General features: G+C 39.1%; 1 protein-coding gene across 1 annotated transcript in view; it reads left to right on the plus strand.

Moving 5' to 3' along the window:
* Nucleotides 1-19,845, plus strand: part of GRXCR2 (glutaredoxin and cysteine rich domain containing 2) — a 39,274-nt gene extending 19,429 nt beyond the window's left edge. Inside the window, exons 2-4 of the mRNA XM_079145478.1 lie at nt 7,472-7,865; nt 12,712-12,939; nt 18,599-19,845. Of these exons, the coding sequence (XP_079001604.1) occupies nt 7,530-7,865; nt 12,712-12,939; nt 18,599-18,781 (747 nt within the window). The 5' untranslated portion in view covers nt 7,472-7,529 and the 3' untranslated portion in view covers nt 18,782-19,845. The remainder of the gene's footprint in view (nt 1-7,471; nt 7,866-12,711; nt 12,940-18,598) is intronic.
* Nucleotides 19,846-25,385: the final 5,540 nt, after the last annotated feature.

The following is a 25,385-nucleotide window of genomic DNA, read 5'->3' on the forward strand; positions in this document are numbered from 1 at the left end:
AATATTCTATATTTATTGTAATAGTTATGTTTTGGGAAGGGTGAAGGAAGCCTTCTGTTTCGTTCTTTATTTTTGTCTCTTGTTTTTGAATTTATTTACTAAAGAGCATATTCATATTTTACTCCTGTGTTTTTATGAAGATTTCCTGTGTTGACGCAAACTTTGAAAAAAAATAATATTTATGTCCAGAAACTTTAGCATCCTTGTTACCTTTTCCTGGATCAAGGAACCTGGGCAAAGTGTTAGCAGAGAGGTTTGAAATGGATCAGGAGTTTATCTGACCAACTGATTGTTCTTGCCCACCTGGCCTGATCTCCACATTCTCAGGTCCACCCATTTCCCACACTCCACTCTGAGGTCCTAGGGAGAAGGGCCATGCGTGTTGGGTCATTGCTGTAGTGCTGTCTTCGGACACGGTAGGTACAGGGTAGGAATCAGCTGACTGTGTCCTGTCCTGGTGTGTTCTGTGATGAGCCTCAGTTCCTTCTCCTCCCTGCAGGTGGCAGAATCTTCATGGGCCATGCTTTCAGGAATGCACATTTTCCAAAACCCCTTTACTATTATTATGGACTGAAATGAACAGATTAAATAGTTACCTACAAATATAACTCCAAAGAAACAATACGATGACTTTGCTCTAAATAAAAAGAAAGTAAAGAAAAGTAATTGACAATAAAATAGTACATATTTTACCAGCAAATGCTTGGGTGTGATTTCCCTAGAAGGTGTCATGGAATAGTTAGATGCTATGCCTATGTCCAGGACCTCTGAATGTGACAGCTGGAGATGCAGTCTGATATACTTGTAGTATTTAAATCAGTGAAATTATTTTCCAAAATGATGGGAAAACTCTTGTGGAACTCTAAACAAAGTATAAGTTTCCCTTAATTGTATGCATTTTCAGTTCCCCCAAATGTATTGTGTATCAAAGCTAAGTTCCCTACTTCTCCTGAAAAATAAAACAGGAAAATAAACAGCTAGATTCTAGGCTGAGCTAATTTTACCAACAGGTGTTTTGTCTGCATGAGGCTGAAGTGTGGGGTAATTTTTGTTATGTAGGATTTTCCTTCACACTGCAGGACGTCTAGCATCCTTAGTCTCCCACCTGCTGAATACCTGTGGTGTTCTTTGTAAGTGTAGCTCTAAAAATGTTTCCATGAATTTCCATAATGCCCTCTAGGGGGCACTCCTGGCCTCGTTAAGAATTTTTGACTAAAACCAGGCCACGAGCTGTCTAAAAAGGGTAGCCACAGGTCTTGTGTGCCTACTGGCCTTGAAATGTAGCTAATTCCACTATAGACCTAAAAATTTAACTTAATTTAGTTTACATATAAATTTAAAAATTGGTGTTCAATTCAGTTATTGGAAAGCTTTTAAGTATAACAATCTTGGATCCATGAATTTACTTTGTCAACTACATATTTTATGAAGTCTGAAAATGGATCAAATATTTCTAACTGAAAATTTAGTGAACTAATTGAGCTGCTCTATAAATATAAAATGCATACAGGAGTTTGGGTTTAGCAGGAAAAAGAATAAATAACAAATAATGATGTTGGGTTACATACTGAAATGATAAAATTATGGTTACACTGGATTAAGTATTATTAAAACTAATTTCCTCTGTTTCTTTTTACTTTTTAAATGATGCTGCCTGAAAAATCAAAAAATGTGTGTGTCTTACACCGTATTTCTATTGGTGAATGCTGGGATACAGAAAACTCAGGGCCATTTTCAGCCTCTGAGTCCCGTGCTTGCTTTCTGTAGACAGGAACTCATAGTAAGTTAGAACCAAGGGAGAATGAGAAAAATGAGTCCCTTACTCTTTAGCAGGCAAACCAAGGGCCCCAGGGACAGGGTCTTTGAGTGGTAGAATAATCCCAAGAGATTATTATTTTTTAATGAAGTCCCAGATTTTGGCCTGTGGTTCCTGGCAGGACTGATGTTTTCCTACTACATTCCCCCTCTGCTGGCTCCCTTGAGAACCGAACTTTGCAGTCTGACTGGGGATTTGGCCTGCCATACCAAGACTCATGCCAGCTCAGCTCAAAGGCAAAGAGGAAAAGGCACATCAAAGTACAAGGAAGATGGTCTATCCCTGCGTTCTGGAGATTTACAGATAATGCAGATGGCTGCATTTCAAAGCCAAGTGAGGGCTGTCCCCTGAGGCAGAGCTTAGAAAACCAACCACACAGGTAGCTAAGCTCCTATTGGTGGAGAGGCCTTGTTGATCCTGTATGCAGAGGCCTACTGTGGGTTTCAGAATCCCATGAGACTAGTTGACATCAGTCATCTCCCACTTTTAAGGAACCGTCTTTCTTTTCCCAAGTGGTTAATTTCATGATGTGAGATAAAGGTGTTACTGGCAAGAAGCTTGAGCTTTAGGGTCAACCCTGGACTAGAATAATGACTGACAAGTCATGGCTGTTGGGCTCCGTGCCGGTAACTTAACCTCCGAGCTTGAGTTTCCAACTGCCTTGTCTGCAAAATATCTCCTTTATAGATAGTAAATGCCCAATAAGCAGTAGCTCCTTTTCATTATAGAGGGGTGCAGGTGGGGAGAATTTTTAATTAAGAAGGCTTTGAGAACAGAATCTCCAAGCCTGTATTCCTCAGAATATTGACCCTAGGAAATCAAATTCAAAAATAAAAAGTTTTGTGAGAATCATGTTTTAGAAATATTGTATCCCCCCAGTGAGATTGACAAAGTGTATTAGTATATTAAACATTCTGAGAAATCTTGCAGAAAAGCAATCGATTTAACATGGTTTCACTCCTCAACATCGATCAAACTTATTTTATTAGTTTTTTTTTTTCTTCAGAAGATAACTATTACCTCTGTGGATCACATCTTCCCTCTAATCCGATTCCCTTGACCTCATATTTTGAATGGACTGTTCCTCAGATTGTTGTGCTATGTGGATGGGGACAAGTGAGACAATCCACTAAACTCTGTCCCATGCTACCTACATCCATAATGACAAATTCATTCCTGAGGGAGCCTTGACAACATTAGAAAAAAATGTAAAAGATGATGATGAGATATGATAAGTCTCTTGAAGTATTGCCTTGGGACTTTGTATTTTAGGTGGTGGTGGAACAGGACAGATCATAAACCTGGATTTTGTTTGTCATCCTTTTTATAAAGTCCCATGAACTCTTACAGTTCTCTATAAATGATCAATAACTATAATATCCTTCTGTATAACAGTATGTCAAAGGGAGATGATGGACTTGGAGTTTAAATACGAACACAGACACACACATGCACACACTGTGTGGTAATGTATGAGTGAATTTCAAGGATATGTTTAATTTATAAGCCCCACTCTGATTAGAAATGATAGATGTGGAAAGATCGCTAAAAGATGATGTTCATACTTAATTTGCAATAATTGTACATTTCTCTTATCAAGACACATATCTAATATAATCTCCCAAATCCCAAAACACACATAAAAACAAAGTCTAGTAAATGACATTAAATGGAATAGGATAAAAAAATACTACTCCTAAAAAGATTCAGAGTACACTATGGTCTAAATCAAAATGCATAGAAACAAACGTAGGTATCTGAATTTTTGTAAAAGCACCCAATTTTTATCAGAAACATTTCAAACATGCAAAAATATTGGAGTAATAATATAATAATTAATCATCTAGAATTGCAAACATTTCCCCATTTTGACATTTATATACACACATATATTTAAATATACATCTACATATATTGAGGTGCTAAACTTTTTTCACATTAAATTTCAGGCATCATGACATGTCATCTTAAATATTTAAGCATGTATTTCCTACAGAAAAGACATTGTCTTATATAATTACATAACATCTGGACTATGTAAATTAACAATGATTCTTCAATTCCACCTGATACCAACTCTAGAGTCAAATTTCTCCAGGAAGCAAAGTTCCGATATTACATTTGATTTTATTTCTGTATGCACTTCAAATCTGGTATGTTTCTCTTCTGTTTTTTGTAATATATTGATTTTTGGTGAGACTAGTGTCTTACAGATGTCACACAGGATGACTTTGTCTGATTTTTTTCCTCTTGTGTCATTTAACTCTTTCCTTTATCCCTTATCATTCCTGTAAAGCTAGACTTGATTAGAAAAACGTTGAAGATTTTTGTCCAGAATACCTCACAGGTGGGTTTATTCTGATTTGCATCCTGTTCCCATGTAACTGCAACTAGAGTCCCCTTTCACTATGAAGATTGTCTTGGCTTGGACACTAGTTTGAATTCAGCCAGAGAGAAATGGCAGAATGTTGAGGATTTAATCCTCTCTAGCCAATATATAATGAAGGCATTTCTAATATAAAATAGTACTTGCTTATTAGGAAAAATTTTAAAAATACAGAGAAGTATGAAAAAGAAGAAAATAAAAGTCATCCCAATTTCCTTTTCAGAGAAAACCAGTAACATTTGACTGTTTTCTAATGTATTTACTTTTTTCCTCTTTATATAGTGAGTTCTATATTACAGAACATAAAACTCTGTTATACTTTTGCTACTTAATTTGTACCATAAACATATTACTTCAAACTTTTTGTAAATCTTTTAAGAAGAGCTACTTAGTCTTTCATGTTATGGAATTCCTACCGTTGGACCTTTAAGTTGTTTTCAAGTTTTTTCCCAGTATAAATAATAACCTGGAGAATATACTTTTAGATAAATATTTTTCTCCTTTAAAAATTATTTCCTTAGGAAAAATTATTGAGTTGAAAGAAATGGATTTTTAAAATTTATTTTCCTCCTGATTATCAAAGTAAGATGAGCTTATCATGACAAGTAAAATATAATAAAACTGGAAAAGAAAAAAAGCACTCAGCATCTTCTACCCGAGGCAACTGATATTAGCATTTTGACATGATTTCTTCTGATACAGGGAGTTATTTTCTTTCTTTGCAAAACTCAAGGATATGAACATTTTTAAGGTTTTCGATAATACTGCCAAAATTGCTTTCAATTTATCAATTTAGCCTCCTTCTGGAAGTGTATGAACTGTGACTATTCTGAAAGCACTACCATTTGAAAATTATCAAGCAAGCGTGGCTATTTCAAAACTTCTCATGACTGGTTTGGCTCACTGAAAATCTGTGAATATGGGAAGAGGCATGAAAAAGTGCTTAACCAATGTTACTAGGAAAACTCATCTGCATGTTTTGTTCTGGTTGAGTCCACTCTTCTGGAAGGCTACCTTTGCTGATGGTGTTCATTTTGGGGACAATTGGACATGTTTATTTGACAGTTAGCTATGAAAGTCAGCTCACTGGCTCCTCTAGATAAAACAAACTGTTGTTCATTTTTAAATAACTGTTCCCTGTGACAGATGGAAAAATATTTTTCTAGTGGACATGCTGAGTCTTTTTCATTGCATGGCGCACATAGAAATGAATGATGTTGCTGTATACACTGGCATAAATGCATGAGGCTGATGTAGTCCTGGGCCCCACCTGGCTCCTCTGAAGACTTGGGGATCAAGATCCTGGCCTCCAATAATCCATTCATGGCACATCTGGGCCAGTTCCACATCAATGGACAGCTAGAGGAATGTGTCTTCCATGTCAGGAAGAACATAGCTCTCTTTTTTCCTTTCTTTTTTCTTCTTCTTCTTCTTTTTTTAATGTTGTTTCCCTAGTTTTGTCTTCCCCACCTATTTCTTGGTCACACAGGGACTTTATAACTATGATACCTGTCCTTAGCAGAAAGGTAGATGTTTTTCTTAACAACCTTCTGATTCTACCTGTTCATTATTTTCCACCAATATGCCCAATTCTTGTTCCAAAAGTCTTATTTATTTGGCTTCTCTCGCCTGAATTGATTCATTCTGTAATTGTTAACTGAGGTCTAGTCTGCACTGGGCACTTTGCTGAACACTGGTCATAGAGAGATGATATAGATGTTCTGACTCTAAGGTGGTCATGGTTGGATGGGAGGAAACACAAGATTGATAAGGAAAGTGAGAAGCACTTTAATATGTTAGGCCCACAATTCCATGGCACATTTCCTGGAGAGCAGTGGAAAGGCTTCCCAGAAGCAGTGACATTCAGGATGTGACTTGAAGGAGGAACAGACATTTTATCCACAAATCAAGAGACAAGGTTCTGAGTAAGAGGCAAGAGATTCAAGGTTCTGTGACATGGGTGAATTTGTTGATGTGCCTGGACCACAATTCCAGGAAGCACTTGGAAGAATGATGAAGATGACACTGGAGAGGAAGGGAGATTTTGAGGAACTTTGTTGCATGAAAGAATTAGAACTCATTATGCAGTGACTACTCGGTAGGATTTTATTTAGGGCCAGGCTGGTAGAAGAAGGCAGTGGGGATGGAAACCACAGGAATGGTTATAGGAGTTGGAGAGAAGTCATTTTGGGCAACTAAGTGAGACTGTCAGCAAAGTAGAGAGAAAGATTTTACTCCATCATCCAGCTCTTCAGAGACAACACATCCTTTTAGATCCAACCTGAGAGCACTTTCCTTTACAAGCCTTCTTCCATCCTTGTCTCCTTAGAGACTGCTTCCTTCCCAAAACAGCTGTTATGAGATTCCAGCAGTGGACAGTTTGCGCCCTAAGCTTGCGGTTATTATTTCACATATGTTAGGTCTGTTTCCTAAACTGGATTGTAGGACTGTTCTCAGGACCCACATCTCGTATTTCTCTGACATTCATTCCACTGACCACCTCATAGTGTTTGGTACTTACTGGGTCCAAATTGCAGGGGAGATTAGTTCTGTGCTTGAAAATGAAACATAACGTATACAATACATATGAAAGAGGAGCTTCTTTGGTTCATGCTGGGGTGGAAGACCCTGAATATAGGACTCTTGGCCCCCTCCTATTCTAAGCAATGGCCAGTAAGAAACTCCATTTTATCCAGGTCCCCAGGAACTCAATTTGAAAACTTTTGGTCTGGTGTACTGGTCATGGGTTTTGGAGTCAGATCTGAGTTTGAGTGTCTAGTCTGTTCCTTACTTAGCTGTAATAAAAGTAGACAAATGAGGAAAGAGCTTGAAGCCTCCCTTTTCTCTCTGCAAAACAGAGACAATTCTTTGTGGGGTTCTTGAGAGGATGAAGTAAGATAATACATGTGACAACTCCCCACACTTAGTAAGTGTTCACTGGATTGTAGTTGTTGGTAACAAGATAATCGCTAATTGATTAAATGTCTGATTCTTATTGAATTGGCACTTGTTTAGTCTAATAAATGTATTCATCCTCAGGTTAAGAAAAGTCAGGGTTGGGTGAAGCTATGGGTGAGCTTTGGATTAGGAGGGGAGCCAGTCTTGTCTTATATTCCGTCCATTCTATAAGCCCACGATCACCTGCCTTTTCATGAGGGTCCATCAATAGTTAATGTATGGGTGTCAGTTGCTGTAAACTGAGCATACCCTAGCGCCGACTTGAATTAATCATATGCAAGAGGAGAGAAAATAAAATGCCTTTTCCTTAGAGCCCAACTTTTACTGGCTGCCTGGAAGCCTGGAAACCACAGGGTGAATTTTCTGCTAATGGAGGACCCTGAGAAGAAGCTGAATCAGAAGAGTGACGACAAACCCCGGAAAGTACGATTTAAAATCTCCTCCTCTTACAGTGGTCGAGTGTTGAAGCAGGTCTTTGAGGATGGGCAGGAATTAGAATCACCAAAGGAAGAATACCCTCACAGTTTTCTCCAGGAGTCCCTTGAGCCAATGGATGGCGTTTATGGGTCTGGGGAAGTCCCCAAGCCCCCGCTGTACTGCCCTAAGCTGACCGCTCAGAGGATCAGTGTATTCAGAGAGGGCGATGCCTACACTTTGGCAGGCAGCCAGCCTCTGTTCAATGATTACAAGGCGAATGACCATAAGGTTGGTATTGTGCGTGGTTATAAGCTTTAAGGGTAGGGCTTCCTGCAATGTGTCTGGAGAAACAACTAAATGCTTCAGATTTGTTTCTTGCTCTCACTCAGCTGCCAGCCAGAGCCATAGGTGCACCAAATGGGAAGCTGTTATTAGAATAATATTTCTGGGACAAAGATAACATGCTTGTTGACTCCTCCTTGGAAAGTGCAATGAGCATAAATAGCGTTCAAATCCATTCAGGGTAATACCTTGTAATTGGGTCTTTGGCTGAGTTTTCTTGGTGTGTAAATTAAATAGAGGTGCAGCTCTTTTCAGGTTGCCAGACTGCCATTTTAGAAAATTATGCAGCAGTGGGTCGTTTTGTTTCCTGAAAGAGCCGAGGGTTTGAAGGTGCCCATTTTACTATAGCCGATGACTCAGCTATGGTTTATCCGTCTTGTTTTCCTGCTGTCACCTTCCTACTGCCTGCTTTTTAAGGGTTTGTCGTTTATTTATTTATTGCCTTTCCATTGCTCATTAGCATGGACTCTGGTTAGTTGGAATCCTGGGAAGAGATGGTGAAAAGCAAATCAGCCTGAGGAGACATGACCTGGGGAGAAGTTTGAGCTAATAGTTCAATTGAAGCATGCATTTTATCTGTGAATTTCAATTATCTTCTCTTGTACCATGTATAATCAAAAGCCCATACATGATTTTCGTTTAGGCCAGAATAACCTGGAAAATACTTGCTGATACCAAAATTTGTAGATGTGTATATGCTTGTGCCAAGTGGGACCATGAATGCTTTCTTCTTTTTTTTTTTTTTCTTTTTAAAGGTAGTTTTAGTTGTAGATGGACACAATACCTTTATTTTACTTGTTTTTATGTGGTGCTGAGGATCGAACCCAGTGCCTCATACAGGCAAGGCAAATGCTCCACCACTGAGCTACAGCCCCAGCCTGCCTTTTTTTCTTTTCATGATTAAAAATAATGTGTCCAGTTTATTGATAAATGGCACACCAGGATATGTTCTCATCTCTAAAGTGTGAAATTCAGATAATTACTCTCTAATAATTTTTGTATTATTAGTTTACTTAGGGAATAGACACTACATCTACTGTAGACAAATGTGCTGGGCCTGCTGGTATTGATACAGTATAATTATAGGCATGTCCACAATTACCAAAGATAATACCAGGCTTTTTTTCAACGTTTATGTTAGTAGAGTAATGTAGGTGTTGCTAAATGCTATCACATATTATCTCTGTCTATCACATTGGGTCTTTAACATAATCTTGGAGAGAAAGGCATGGTCAATCCCACTTTGCAGATGAGAAAAGTTGAGTGCCAAGTTGATGAGGGATTCACTCAGTATTACAGGTCCCTAGGCCATGAGTCAGAATAAGAATCCAGATCTTCTTTCTTCTCATTCTTTTTGCCTTATGGTATCTTCTTTTTTAAGAACAAGATCATTACATAACAACAACAACAATACCACCACCAACAACAATAATGGCAGCTATCATTTAATATGTTCTAGGTACTCAGTATTTATCTTAAACTATACTTTATTTGTAGGTTTAGTATTTACAAAGTCATACTTCATCCAAATCTCATACAAGGCCATGGTAGATAATTTTGGGCTGCTTTGTAAGTCATGTGTGAAATTTGACATTTAGGATTTGACATGGATTTACAACACTAGATAGATGAGTCTCCGTGGCCACACAGCTTAGTCAGTTAAAATAGTACTCTAGAGGACTCCTGTTTTGGTTCATTATCTTTCTATCCTTTGTTGCCTGATCAAGTGCCATTTCCAATCTTAGCCAGACTCTGGATTGGAGGGGCCGTGATGGTTTTGTACGGTGTCTCCCACTGAAAAAGTTTGTCAATTTATGCCAAACAAGGAAACAAGAGCTAGGACATCATGATTTTTCAATAGCAAATCAAATTGTAAAATATTAGTAATACTAGTAAATACTGGCTAGGAGATCATATCGGGTATGGTTAAGGGCAGTGATTCAAAAGTCTTTGAACCCGAACAGACATTTGTACCCCAATGTTCATAGCGATTCACAGCTGCTAAAGGTGGAAACAACCTCAATGTCCACAGGCTGATGAATGAATAAACTGATGAATGGTACATACATACCGATGCAATACTATTTTACCTTAAAAAGATAGGAAAATTTGACACACTGCAACATGGATGAATCTTAAAGACATTAAACTAAGTGAAGTGAGTTAGTCACAGGGAGACAAGTACTGTACGGTTCCACTTACATGATGAACTGAGAATAGTAAAATTTACAGAGATTGAAATAAGAATGGTGGTCTCCAGATCCTTAGAGGTAGCAGAGAAAGAGTTATTGTTTGATGGATTCAGAATTTCAGTTTGGAAAGAAGAAAAAGTTCTGCAGACAGATAGATGGTGGTGATAGTTGCACAACAATGTGAATGTGCTAATGCCACTGAACTCTAAGACACTTAGCAATGGTTAAAATGGTAATGTACCACAATAATGATAACAATACCACTACTACTAATAATAATGAAGCAAGGGCTCCCCCCCCCCCCTTTGGAGTATTTTACAAATGTTTAACCACACAGGTGGCCATTCTGGATGCTATGAAAGGAACTGAAAAATTTCTGACCCCATCCTGACCCTCTAATATACAAGTGGCTGCTTCTCAGGGGCAACTGGGAGTAACCAGATGATGTGAACTTTGGTTACACCAGAGAGTTTCCTTAGACACAGGGAAGAATTTGGCTATCAGGATGACAGAAACTTAACCACACCTTCAAGGTGATTTGGGATCCTCCATCTTTGGCGTACATTAAAAAATATTGACTATCCAGCATAGAGGCTGGGGTTGGAGTGGATGATCTCCCATTCTCTTAACATATTCAGAGTTTTGCCTTCAAAAAGGAAAAGAAGAAAAAAAAAAATAACCAGCTCTAGATGTGAAAAGGCTCCTTGTAACTGAGCCTCTTTGGCTATCACTGGGAGTAGAAAACAGAACCTTCCAAAGCTCTACCATCCTTATCTTCAGATGTTCGGAAACCGATAGTCCAGAGTGTGAAATAGGAGTCCAGTGTGCATAAGACTACAGGAATAGGAAGCTGCTACATGATCCCTTGAAGAGAGGGAGAGGAAACAGGGCCAGGTAGGCAACTGCATAAAACTCCACACTGCTTCAAGAAAGGGAACCTGAAACTAAAGTCTAGCTCAAGTTGGGTTTTGACTGAATACACGAAGGCTTTAATTATGAAACTGCTCAACTGTAGCATCTAAGTAGGTTTGGTTTATGTAGTTCTGCAAGTGGGGGAAATACTTACTGGAGGCATTTAGAGATGTAGCATGAGTGTGCATGCACTACTGGAGAATACTTCTCAAGATAGCAAAACGACAAAGCCCACCATTAGCATATTACCTCCAGCTTTTGCAAAACCTGTTTTATGTTTTTTATATCACCTCTCATCCACAGAAGTTATTACCATTTGCCTCAGGAATCAGAATAAATTTAACAATTAGGACACACCTAACCAGCATGGAAGCCAGCAGAGTTGGGGAGGGTCCCAGGACTTGGGGTTCTAAGAATAAACTCTTGCCCACTGGGTTTTGGGATGTTGAAGGCTTCTGAAGGGAGGCTGGGTAACAGGAGGGCACTCATTAGTCTCAGGAAAGTACATGTTTACCACCCAGTGTGAAAGTATTTCTGTATTTTAATAACTAGCTTGTCTGTGGTGGTGCCTACCAGCTGCATGTCAGCCAATTTGCAAATAAGTAAACCAGAATTCCAAGATGTACATGACTCCCCTGTATCTCACAATAGGTGGACGATAGAATTGGGATTCAATGCTGTTTCCCTTCAAGCTGTCCTAACTTTGGATATACCGAGGAATTCCTTAACAGTTACTTCCCAAACTACTTCCTGCTCCTCTCTTTTTTCTCTTCCTCCTCCTCCTCTGCTGGATATTGAATCCAGAGCCTTGCATGTGCTAGGAAAGTGTTCTACACATGAGCTATACCCCCAGCCCCCAGGCTTCTTTAGTAAATTATGGTATTGCCCTAATTAATTTCTGAGCAAATTGTTAACTAATACCAGATAAAGCCATGTAAGTGAACATAGTTATTGATAATTATGCTCTAGAAGCTTATATAGTGATATAAAAAGATTTTCCTATGGATTATCAAAAAACAGGTTACAACTGAGTACCTACAGTTGGGAAAGGGGACTGCTTGTGAAGAGGGCAGGGCAGGTGTTAAGGAGGTGGGCTGTAGTAGGACAGACTTGGATTTGAATCCCAGGCATGGTACCTGAGTAACTGCCACCTTGGAGAGGTACTTAACCCCACTGAGACTCAGTTTCCTCACCTGTAAAATGTGGAAACCATAGTATCTTCTTCATAGGGATGTTGGGGGTGGGTAAGGTTATTGGTAAAATGCTTGCATGACACTAAGCACACAAATAGTGCTCAATAAATGGTATTTGCTGATATTGCCTATGCATAGAAAAAAGTGGAGAGATATTTACATAGAACAAAAAAAGTATTCCTCTGTATTTATTAAGCACCCACTGTGCCCAGCTCTGCAGTGACGACTGTGGTGTGCAGAAGCTCTCCAGAGTCTGACACTGAGTAGTTCACCTCTGATAGTTACCATCAACAAGAAAGAAGAGGTTGGTTTTCATAGCTTTAAGAGAAAGTAAACAAGCCATGGAATGAACTATGGCTTCAGGCCTGATGGGTTTACAATACTCGAATGGTGGAAATTCCTTCTCTCCTATTTCCTGGGGTGTTGGACAGCTTCTGCAACCCTGTATTTGGCTACAAGTGACAAAGATTTTATGTTTCTTCTCCATTTCTCTAGCCCCCACCTATTATAGATTTTGGAAAGATAATCATCTACACAAATAACCTGAAGATCATCCGAACCCCAATGGACAAGAGGGATTTCATGAGGAAAATCCTCCAGAAAGAAGAACTGGCTGAGGAAGAGTCTCTGATGAGCAAAGAAGAAATATATGGAGACAGGGACCAGAATGATGGGCCTTTGCCTGAGATGGAAAGCACATTCCCCCATAATCAGTACTCACAGGTGTGTCAGAGGGTCAGACTGTCCCACTCTGGGCTGACCCTGCAGCAATGCTCTCAAATCGTTTTGATTGTGTACTGTTTAAGTCAAAACTTTCAAATACAAATATCTAAAATGTCTAAATATTAAAGATGTGAAGACATTTTAATATTTATTATATTTTAATGGTATGTTGTTAGCAATAATCATAGAACAGAGAACACATATTAGTCCATATTTCAAATATTCATAATTTTAAATTTTTTGGCATACTTCTTTTGAGATATGTCTTGGTTTCACTGTGCAACGTGGCTTATGGACGACTAGTTTTAAATGTTCAAGAAAAGCCAGCTCTTTCTTCTTCTCATGGGTTCACTTGTGCTTCTCTTAGTGCTGTTATCCTCAATCCTGTCTTCTCGAAGACATTGTATAAGAAGAGTCCATGTTGAAGATTAGTTTAGTCAATACTAAGCAATATTATATGTAAATCCATGAACCCAGGCACAAGTAAATAGCAATATATTGCAATATGATGAAAATGAACAAATGACAGCAGGGACACTACTGTCAACAGCATTGCATGTTGGACATACTCCAGGGTCTCTCAGGTACCACACTTGTCTAGGGACTGCCTGACCTAGTGAGAGTGTAGTGTCAACCAATTTATTAAAAATTATAAGCTGGGGATGGTGCTCACCTGTGATCCCAGCTACTCAGGAGGCCGAAGCAGGAGGATCACAAGTTCAAGGCCAGCCTCAGCATCTTGGACCCTGTCTCAAACAACCAAAAACATTAGTATAAAAATGTCATTAAGAACATTATTAAAGATTAATTTCTTGGCCTAGTTTTAGATAAAATGCAGATATAAGTAGTGGTAATGTTTTCCCTCCATATCCCTTGAGACATGTTCAGATGAGGGGGAAGAGGGAAATGTTCTTTAATCCACAGTGAGAGGTTTGGGTGGGGAGTCAATTTTGATGACTCTAAGTTAAGAGAGTAAAATCTTGGGTAGCAGGTAAATGAATTTGTTCTTAGGTTTCATTTCTTGAAATTTGAAGCATTCTGTAGGACTCCCTGTCACCTCCTATGAGTGGACCTGGAAAAATGGGCGAGGGAATCTGAGTGATGAATATCCCACTCTGAGAAGGTTTAGGTGATGAGAATAAGAAGGTAGAAACTAGGATTCAAGTGATGGCCTTAGGCCAAGGTGCCAAAGGTCCCCGGTGACCTCCATTCTCTTACCTTGCAAATCCACCTACCTCTCTACAACTCCTCTAGCACCCACTTTCTTCTCTCCTGCTTTTCCATCTCCCTTCCCTCCTCTTGAGCACAAGCTACCTGGACTCCAGAGAAAGATTCCTAAGGTTCTGTTCACATCTACTCATGTCTCTTTCCAACCTGATCTCACATTCAATTATGTATTTTTGAAATGAAAATCTGATTCTGTCACCTGTCACCTGCTTCATAATCATACTACCTGTCAAGACTTTCAATGTCCTCTCATTGTGTGGTATAAAACCAAGACTCCTTCCTTATTCTAGAAAACTCTGAATGACCTGGCCATTGCTGATCTCTTCAGCCCCATCTCTAACACCCCTCGCCTCAGGCTCTCCTCCCCAACATACTGCTCACATATTCGTCCCTCATATGTTCTTTGCTCTTTCCTACCAGAGGCAAATCCCCTCTGCCTAGAATGTTCCTCAGGTTCCCTGCCCCCTTGCCTGCAGCCCCTGAGATCATGGTGGAAGCATCATCCCCTCAGAGGGATATTCTCTGGCTTTCATGAGGATAAATTCCTCCAAGATGAATCTGTTGGGGTACCCTCCACCCCTCTTCACAGTTGAAATCTTTTCTTTGTGTTCTTATTTGGTTAACTTTTACTCTTACCCACTAGGATTTAGCTTCCATGAGGGCAGAGGCCATGTTTATGTTGGGTGTAATATAGTAGTTTCAGTGTCAAAAAAAGTAATGCCTAACATATAATAGATGCTCAGAAAATATTAGTTAAATGTTTGTGCAAAGAATATTGAAATTTGGAACCAAAGTGCCAGCTGGTGAGGAATACTCTGTCATTGCCTCTTCTTGTCTTCTGTGCAGAACTGTTAAGAATTTAGCACTGTAGCAGGCAGATGACTGAAAGTCGTAATCTGACGCACTACCCTCCCAATTAAAAAACTTTACATTATTTCTCCTACCATATTGCAACCTGTAAAAGCACCTATTTTTGGAAGAGGGCTAGAAATGGTAAAATGCAGGTCACGTTGTGGGCCTGAATGGGAAAGCAACAGCAGGCCTGATATGACAATTACCTTTAAATCCAATTTGGAAGGATGTGTGTTCTTTAGCTGTAGTGCTGTAAACTAGGGCAGGACCATTCAGCAGCCGGTTGCTGCGAAAGGTTATACTTCACTTGTCTGTCCTTTAAACTCTGCTTGAAATTGCTATTTGTTTGCCCAATCCCTCATGCAATAAATGCCCAGACAAGTTTTATTCTAAAAGAGAGGGTCAAAGAACATCAAGGAACCTCTTCTGACCAAGAGACTCTTTGTTCTGTTATATGGAACCAGGACGCAGTGAGAGCCTGATGAAAGAGCAGGGCCAGGCTGAAAGGCAGGCCACGCTTGAACCTCGACATCAACTAGGAAAGAAAAGCAGAAGAATAATTGAATCGAGACACAGTAAAATGTACAAGGGAAAAATCTGGCTTTGGGCTCAGTGGATTTTAGAATATAAATCATCTGAGTTTCTTTATGTGATCTCACCTTTGAGATAATAATAATGATGTTGATGATAAAGAAATTCTAATAATAACAATAATACCAGCTGCTATTTATTCAGGGCTCAATAGTCAAGTATGAGGCCCAATGCTTTTTGTGCAATAGTCCATTTCATTCTCAAGAAGCCTGTGTAGCAGGTATTACCAAGAGTCTGTTGGCAGCAGGGAAAACTGAGGCTCAGAGAGGTTAAGTAACTTGCCAGAGATAATTAGAGCCAGTAGTCAAGTCTAGACTGGGCCCAGCTCTCTGCCAATGTTAGGCTGCGTAGGCTCTGGAGATGCTGGTTGCCATCCTCAAGGCTATATAGCTTTTGAATGAGAGGTAGGCTGAGTGGGTCTGCAGTGTTTAGGACCTAACCCACACTGTGCAGTTATGTTCTGTATCCTCATGCTAAATATTTTCTGAGAAGAATTTTTAAAACATACTGAGAATGTAAGAAAAAGTTGTGTATTTCATATGTTTTATATAGAATAGGTCTCATTAAATACCTGTTGAATTAATTAAATGGTTAAAAAGAGCATGTTCCTGTGGTACAAGTATATAATCCCAGAGACTCAGAATGCTGAGGCAGGAGAATTTCAAGGAAGGCCAGCCTCAGCAACTGAGTAAGATCCTGTCTAAAAATAAATAAATAAATAAGTACACAGGAGTTGGGATGTAGGTCAGTGGTAGAGCACTTGCCTAGCCTGCATGAAGACCTATGCTCAATTTTCAGTACCAAATATCTATCATCTACCTATCTATTGATGTACATGCAAATATGTTTATTTTGAATACTTTAAAGGAAGAAAAGAAACGTATTCATTGTTAATATGTTAGAATATGGCAATAATCAAATATTTTTAAAAAATTAAAATTTGTTCTTTTTAGATATACATGACAGTAGAATGCATTTTGACGTATACATACATGGAGTCTAACTTCCCATTCTTGTGGTTGTACTTGATGTGGGGTTATCCTGGTCATGTATTCGTATTCGAACATAGGAAAGTTATGTCCGATTCATTCTACTGTCTTTCCTATTCCCACTCCCCTCCCTTCCCATTTCCCCTATCTAATCCTGTGAACCGCAGCCCCCACCCCTGCCTATTGTGAATAGGAATCCACATATCAGAGAGACCATTTGACTTTTGTTATTTTGGGATTGCTTTATTTCACTTACCATGTCAATCAAATATAACAAGAGTACACAGACATAATATGAGTTGGGCAACCTCTTCCCTATGCTAAACCTAGAGTAAATAAAATTTAATATCTTCCTAGGCACACTGCAACATGATGGAGGTATTTTCAAAACTTCTGTCTCCCTTTTCAGAAATTATTTTTATTCTCAGGTTATAAAGAAAGCTGTGTCGGGTTGTGGATCTGGAGCTGCCCCATGGAGCAGTGGTCCTGTTCCTAGAGTTTAGAACTGGAAGTGTTCTCCAGACATTGTTGTTGTGTTTGTTTATTTGGCACCAATCTGTGAATAACGAAGAGTGTGATGGGCATTGTCCTTGAAGTCGTGGTGAGAAGGCGCTGTCCTCGGTGCTTGCTGGCTGGTTAGTGGGAGCCCTCAGCCCAGTGGGGGACCTGCTGCCAGGGGCAGTGCAGATGGCAGTGGGCAGGGCTCCTGCTCTGCAGGTGTGAGTGGGTGAGGATCATGACTGTAGGAAACTTAGTGAGATAGACTTCAGTGGGGAGAACATCCCTACCAGGGCGGCAGAGGGAGAGAGGCAGGGGTCCATGTGAATTCAGGCCAGAGTGGGTGGGCATCTGGGCTGGGATTGCAGTTCTGGGATGGAGAAAAAGGGATGGATTTGAGAAGATGTTTGAAGGTGAAATGGGCAGGACTTATTATGGGGTTCACTAGGTATCAATCTGATATCACCTCTTATTTCTTGGGAGATTCACAAGAAATAAGAGTGAAATGACCAGTTTCCTTGAGATATCTTAGGGGAAGAGCAAGATAATAGCGCAGGTGTATTTTCTTTACAGGGAGAGTCAAGGACTGGAGACTTGTTGGCAGGACTTAGGAGGGAACTGACTTTTATGAGGAATCTATGGAATGACAAAGAATAAAGCATTTACACATATTCTCTAATTTAGTATCCCAGCTACTCAGGCTTTCCCATTCCCATTTCACTGGTAGAGAAATAGATTAAGAAAGACTAAGAGAACTGTCCAAGTTGTACAGCTGCTATCACACAATAGCCTCAGTCCTAGCCTATTGACTCCTGAGCACAGAACTCTTAATCACCCAGCCTTACACAGTTCTCAAAGACAATAAAATATTACAAGAATTGAAATTTTGAAAGCTGGTAACACTGATTCACCCACTCAGTCTCTCAGTCACATGAAATGATCTTTCTTGAGTATCTCCTATTAGACTACAATGAGGGTCTATATACATGGTCACTAGCAGATGGAACTCTGGTACTTTGTCCCCTGGGATAAAAATGTGCCTCCATCTTCTTTCAGATTGTGTGTGACCATTGCTAATTAACTTCTCAGTATCTCCTTTTCCTGTTGTAACACTCATGTTATCTCACTGGGATGTTACGAGGGTTAGATGGACTGATACACAGAAAGCTCTTAGACTACCTGGCACCTACCAGGCCTATTACAAGGAAAATAAAGTCTTTGCCCTTATGGAGTTTACAAAAATAACATGTCAGATGTTAACAGGTGCGATGAAGAACGTGACGTCTCAGAATGCCAGTCCTGGGGGCAGAGGATGCTGTCTTAGCCACTTTCACCAGATAAATCCTCTCTGATAAAATTGCTGGGTTATTCTGTGTTCTGGCCATCACTGGCATGTGTGGGAATTAGTTTTCTCTAATTTTGTCCCAGCCTTTGCCAAGACTTTCATGTGAATAGTAAACTTGAACTGCTGCTATAACTAAACCCTGGCCTGTCTCTTGCAGGAAGGGGAACTTCCCGAGGACAACTGTTCTCGCTGCCGAGGTTCTGGCAGTGCCACCTGCTCTCTGTGCCACGGCAGCAAGTTCTCGATGCTGGCCAACAGATTTAAGGAGTCCTACCGGGCCCTGAGGTGCCCTGCCTGCAATGAGAATGGCCTGCAGCCTTGCCAGATTTGCAATCAGTAGCTGTGGATTTTGCATGTCAGCTTTTATTGTACTCTCCCTAAAGTTATTTCTAATAAACTGTCCCCTCCTCCTCCTCCTGCCTCTCCCAGCAAGGAAGCCACTGCAGCTGTAATCACTTCCACTGTTAGCAAAACTCAATTATTCAATGACATTTTGTGAGGCTGGTAGCATCTCCATGTGGGTCTAAGTAGCAGGGGCATTTTTGAATCAGAGTCAGCTTTGAAACCTGTTCTAAAATTATCCTTTCAGGAATGCGTGCATGTATCTCACTTGATTTAGCTCAGTTTTCTCCTTGCACCAGTGAACAAATAAATGTACACTTCAGGCAGCAGGTTGAAATTATTTTCTGGTTGGGAGGTATTTTGCAAAATGATGCGGTAAGACTGGACTAAAAAGACAGCTTTCTGATGAACTGAATTCCTGTTACTTATAATACATCTGAAATTGTCATTGGTCAAATTGAATTTCTAATTAAACAGATAGCCAACACTGAATATCCCAGCAGGCCACCACAAACAAAACAGGATGCTCATCCTGGAGATAGGCAAGCTGAGGAGGCCTGTCCTTCCAAATTCTCTCCTGGGTGCTTTTCTCGGGTAACACCCATGCAGGCGGTAAGCAGTAGTACTCCTTAGGTCAAGATGAGATGGGACATTTTGAGTGCCTCTAACCACTGAGGTTATAAGCCAAGTCAAAGCTATTTATGATAAATTTGGTGCTCAAGAATGTGTGTGATAAGGTTTTTTTCAGCTCCTCAATGGTTACCAAATAAACAGATCTATTTTAAGTCTAATATCTAGCAACAATCTCTACATAAAAGATGACACATATTTTATAGGTATCTATTGGAAAACCTCCAAGAGAAAAACTGCACAAGACTGATTTTTGGCGATTATATTTCTACTGTCCACAGAAGCACATACTGTGGACTCTTTTATCTTAAAGATTGTTAGTAAATTAGGAAAAAAACCTTTTGTTAATGAGCCTTGGTAGCCCTAACATCCACTCCCCATGTCCCTTGAGAATAGCACTGTAAAATCTGTTATCTATTGAGACCCATTGCTTTTCTATGATGATTTTGATTTCAAAACTTAACCATTTTTTCAAGATTTGTTTGCTAATCTCTAATATTAAGCTGTTAAAATACTTTAGCAATGGAATGCTTCTTGGGCAATATAAATACTTTTAATAAAAAGGATGAAAATGTTTTTCATAGCCATCATGATTTTGCCTGCCCTTTCTTACTATTGATCATTGATTCCTTTGCTTCCATACTTAATTACCTCCTGCCTCTTTATGTTTTCTCATAGCTGTTGACCCTTCTGCCTTTCCAGAACACCAGGGAAAGAAGTGATGTCCAGAGATATTTATATGTATTCTGGTTTGACAGAAAAATTCGACCACAAGTACAGATTGAGCTTCACAGGCCTGCATGACAGTACTGCTAGGTCCTTGATGTATGCCGTTGCTCAGAGAGGCACCAGTCCCTTGGTATCACATGGATCTTACGGTTGTAGAGTTGTAGTGCAGGAGGCAGAGACACAGCAGATAATTACAATAGAGTGTCTGGGATAAGATAATTACAGGGAACATTTGGAGTACATACAAGGGACACCTTCCTAGTCTTAGTGACTGTGTGTGTGTTTGTGGGTGTGTGTGTGCTGGAGATTGAACCCAGATCTGGCAAAAAAAATACTCTCACCAATGAGTGACACCCCAATTACCTTAGTGGGCTTAGGGGAGCTGCACAATTGAGAAGGTGTGAGCCTTATTAGCTTCTCTTCCTTATCCATGCTCTTAAGTACCTATAATTTTAAAAAATCTCACCAGCAGCTCGGAAGGCTGAGGCAGGAGGATTGCAATTTCAAAGCCAGCCTCAGCAACTTAGTGAGGACCTAAGCTACTCAGTGAGACTCTGTCTCAAAATAAAAAATAAAAAGGGATGGGGATGTGGCTCACTGATTAAATTTCCCTGGTTTCAAACCCTGGTAACAAAAACAAAAACAAAAACAAAACAACAAAACAATACACCCCCCAAATTTCATAATAAACACATCTATTAAGGATTGCTTTTATTTTATTAATTCTGCAATTATCTACTTATAATTGTGCTAGGAACCCTTAACATTTACTCTTTTACAAATTTTAAGTATACAATATGTTAATTGTTGACTATCAACAGTTATTTTATCAAACATCAAGGAGTTTTTAGTAGATGAAATGGACAAAATTCCAGCCCCTGTGGATCCTGTGTTTCAGTGGGGGAATATAGATAACTAAATACACACATTTATATAATAATATACATGTTATATATGTGGTAAATATATAACATAAAATACAGAAAAAATATATTGATATAATACAACAATGAAGAGAATGTCCAGTATATTAGAAAGGGATACATCATTGATGAAAAATAAGACACTAGGAGAGATGGAGATTTGGATACTGTTTCAGTTCTGGTTTTCAGGGGGGCATCATTGAAAAGGTGTCATTTAAATAAAGGTGTGATGGGGCAGAAAGAGTGAGTTGTGGTGTCTGGGGTAAGATCATTCCAGGTACAGGAAATGGCAAGCGTTAGACTCCTAGGAAGAAGAGCAACAAAGAAGCCAGTGTGGGTGCAGTGTGTGCCTGGGGACAGGTGGTAAAGGGTCTCAGAGGGGAAGGCTGTGAGCGTTGAGTGAGGGGATGCTTTCCTATTCTTCAGAAGTCTCGAGACTGTGAACTCCTGTGAGATGCTGCTCTGGACAGGGGCTGTTCTCTGTCAACCTCATGCACTCTCCTGTACTCTCCCCTTAATGCTGCGGCAGGGGACCTGCAAACTACAATTCCCAGACTCCCTTGATGATGACTTCCTGTTGGGCTCTGCCAATGAGAGGTACCTGCAGGAAGTGCAAGATGGGAGGAAGGACAGGCCTTCCTCTTTTTGGACCAGGTCCTGGCTGCCTTTCCCACAGAGCAGCTGCTCTAGCAGCGGTAGTAGCAGCAGCTGAGAAGCTGGGTCCAGCAGCTTGGTCCCATCAGGAGCTACTCTCATGACTTGGATTGTAGGTTTGGTGTAACACCAGTTTCCCTTTTATTCCTACAGCTGAGGGTGGTTGTGGCTTCCTTCGGTTACTAATCTTTGTAACCAAATCCTGTAATCTATTCCCCCTGAAATACTCAGAGGAGATTCTGTCTTCCTAATTGGATGCAGACTCATATAAAGGTTTGGAGCAGAGGCAGATCGTGATCTGATTTGTTTTATGAGACCACTTTAGCTGCTGTGTTGGGAGAAGATGCTATAGAGATAATACCTTGCATTCTTTCAGATCATAATGGAATGAAATTAGAAATCAATGATGAAATAAAAAATAGAAGCTACTCTAAAATAGACTTATACTAATAAAATTCCACTTAAAATCTAACACTTTCTTGCTGTAATTAATATAGAAAGCTAAAAATCACTTAATCTACTCTTTGTAGTTGTAAAGATGACAATGTTAGGTTACATTATTATCCAAAGAACCACTCACTAATTAATAAACTCAGAAATATATAATGTTAATAAAGGTCCATTTTGTATTAGATATTAAATATCAATTGTCCTTGAGTTAGCATTTTTATCTTCTCTAAGCTAGTAGTCAGCTTTAGTGCTCCTAAACTATACAGCCACTCATTCTACACTAAGACAGAGGAATAATACATTTATTTAGAAATGAATTAATCCTCAAATTTTAAGCATTTATTTCTAAACAAATAATAAAAAAAAATATGTGTGCATGGAAACAAGAACCAAATCATCTGGATAGAATTTCATTTGAAGCCTAAGAAAAATGTATTTAGTACATAAAATTAAATTTGTAGAATTTAACTGATGAAACTGGTCCTTTTTAACTATTCTGATTAAAGTAGTTTTATGCACAACCTAAAGAATAAAAGACAAATGTATACCTTTAAATGTAACAGTGTTTCTGCCCTACCCTCCAATATTATTATAAAGTACTTTTGATAATAGAAGGGGTTATTTATGTCCTAAATTCTGTTGCCATCTACCTACATTTTAATTTGGGCCTAGCATTATTGATCCACACTTTTCTTGGTATGAATTTACTGTATATTTATATTCAACATATTGCGGTTAAAAAGTCTGAAAAAAAGAGGAAATGTTCATAGACTCTATCTGGATCAATAATTACCATTTCCTTGTTCACTTTTTCAGAAACCTACCACGCGTCTAATTCTCTATTCATTATTTAATTAATTAGTGTACGTCATGCTAAATACTTCAGCATAAATATTTTTTTCAATATTTGCTTACTGTTTCTTTTGAGTAATAAATACATAAAATGAAGTATAAAAATCATAAGTGCACATTTGCTGCGTGCACATATTAATTAATTCATACATGTATGTAATCTTAAAATCCAGGAAGATATGAAACTAAACCAAAACCCCCAAATTTCCCTTCTATCCTTTTGAGTAAAACCTTGCCCTAATTTTCCATGAAACAACCATTGTTTTAATTGATTGTTTTCTTTTGTTACAAACCTTGATGTAAAAAATATATAAATATATGTATGCATAACTTCTTTTGTTCAGAATAGACACATGTACATATTTGAATCCATCTATGTACATGCATGTATCAGGATTCCATTTGTTTTTATTGCAGAGTATTTATTGTATGCATGTACTATAGATTGTTAATTAATTTTGTATTTTATTTGTTGTTTTTAAATATACATGACAGTAGGATGAATTTTGACATGTTATACATACTGGAAGTGCAACCCATTCCAATTAGAACCCCACTCTTGTTGTTGTACATGATGTGGAGTTACATTGGCCATGTATTCATATGTGAGTATAGGAACGTTATACTTGATTAATTCTACTGTCTTTCCTCTTCTCATCCCCCCTCCCTTCCTTTCATTCCACTTTGTTATTGATGGATATTGGTTTATTTCTAGTTTTTACCTGTTTTTAATAAAGTTGCAATGAACAACAACAACAAAAAAGACAGAGATATACATACCTAGTTCTTTGCCTACTGGTAGAAATAAGTTCGTTCTAAACTATCCACTTTCTGATTTGTGACCTTACAAACATTTACCAGTGGGTTGGGCAGTATTAGTGCAAGGTTAGCCAGCTAGTACTCCCAGGACTACAAGAATACCTTCAGATCTAGGAAAAAAAATGAAAATTAAGAACCACCATGATACTGTGATTAAAATAATCTGTATCCTTTGAAAGCGCCACAATTTTTTAAAACAAATGCATGTCTTTAAAAATTCAACATTTATGCATTCATTTATTCATTGAACCATTTTTCACTGGATTTATACTAAGTTATAGGCATTTTTTTTTTTTTTTTTTGGGTGCTGGTGATCGAACCCAGGGCCTTGTGCTTACAAAGCAAGCACTCTACCGACTGAGCTATCTCCCCAGCCCCTTGTAGGCATTTTTAATAGGTTCTCAGAATCAAAAAAAAATGAGCCAGGCATAGTAGTACGTTCCTGTCAGCCCAGCAACTCATGAGGCTAAGGCAGGGGACTGCAAGTTCAAGATGAGCCTCAGCAACTTAGATTCTGTCTCAAAAAAATAAAAAGAACTTGGGATGTAACTTGGTAGTAAAGCACAAAACTCAATATCGTTAATAGGATTTCAGTCTTGGGCCTCAGCACAATAGTTGAATTTAGCTTCCATTTGTGAAAAACACCACTGCTGCTTAGTCTGGTGACTTCATTTCCTCTACTAGAAAGGTTAGCTGGGCCCAGTTTGGTGGCTGTGTATGCACTATATTTACCAATTTAACAAGCATATAATACCTTTATATTCCTCAAATTTCTTTATATTCCTTATGCCAGGACCCTGATCTAAGCTTTGCATTTACCAACACCCTCAATCATCCTAACAAGGAAATTAGTTCAGTTTACTGATCACCTTTTGGTCCCACACAAGCTGCTTCTTTCCATGTCACACCCACCAAGACTAAACAGTGGGCCTTTCCTGTGGTCCTCAATAATGCCTGGTCTCACTGGGCACGGAAGTATTGAATGGCATACCGGAGGCTGCTCTCTAGTCACAATGATGCGAAAACCTTGTAAACCTTGTTTTACTCACTGTGCTGCTCGCTGGAACCGTGGAACCAACCTACTGGTTCCACCTTCCTTCTCTGCCTCCCCATCTTAGTTTACTCTTACTAGTATTTTGTTAGTACGGCAATGCATCTCTTTGGTTTCCAACTGTGGCAAAGCCTCAAGACCTATCTGTACCACACACACACAAAGATCTGCAGAGCTCAGGGGCCATGCTTTCTAGACCCACCCTTCTTGGAAGACACTGTGGTTTGAAATGCCAGCTTGTTTCCCTCCCTGCTTGCCTTGCAGATTTGGTGGGGCAAGAAAGGCAGAGTCCCTAGGTCTCTGTCTTTCAGGTTGACTTTCAGGTAAGATTTCCAGGAAGAGTAAGTTGCAGATTTAAACTTTTTTTTTTTTTTCTATCTAAGCAATGGATGCTTGTTGTGAGATTTTGTCAGTGTATGAAGACTTTCTTTAGTGCATTATAGTTATACTGCTATAGTCAATAGTGGGGTTCATTTTGACATATTCATAAATAT

This window comes from Sciurus vulgaris (genome assembly GCF_902686455.1).
Source record: "Sciurus vulgaris genome assembly, chromosome: 6".
NCBI classification, from domain to species: domain Eukaryota; kingdom Metazoa; phylum Chordata; class Mammalia; order Rodentia; family Sciuridae; genus Sciurus; species Sciurus vulgaris.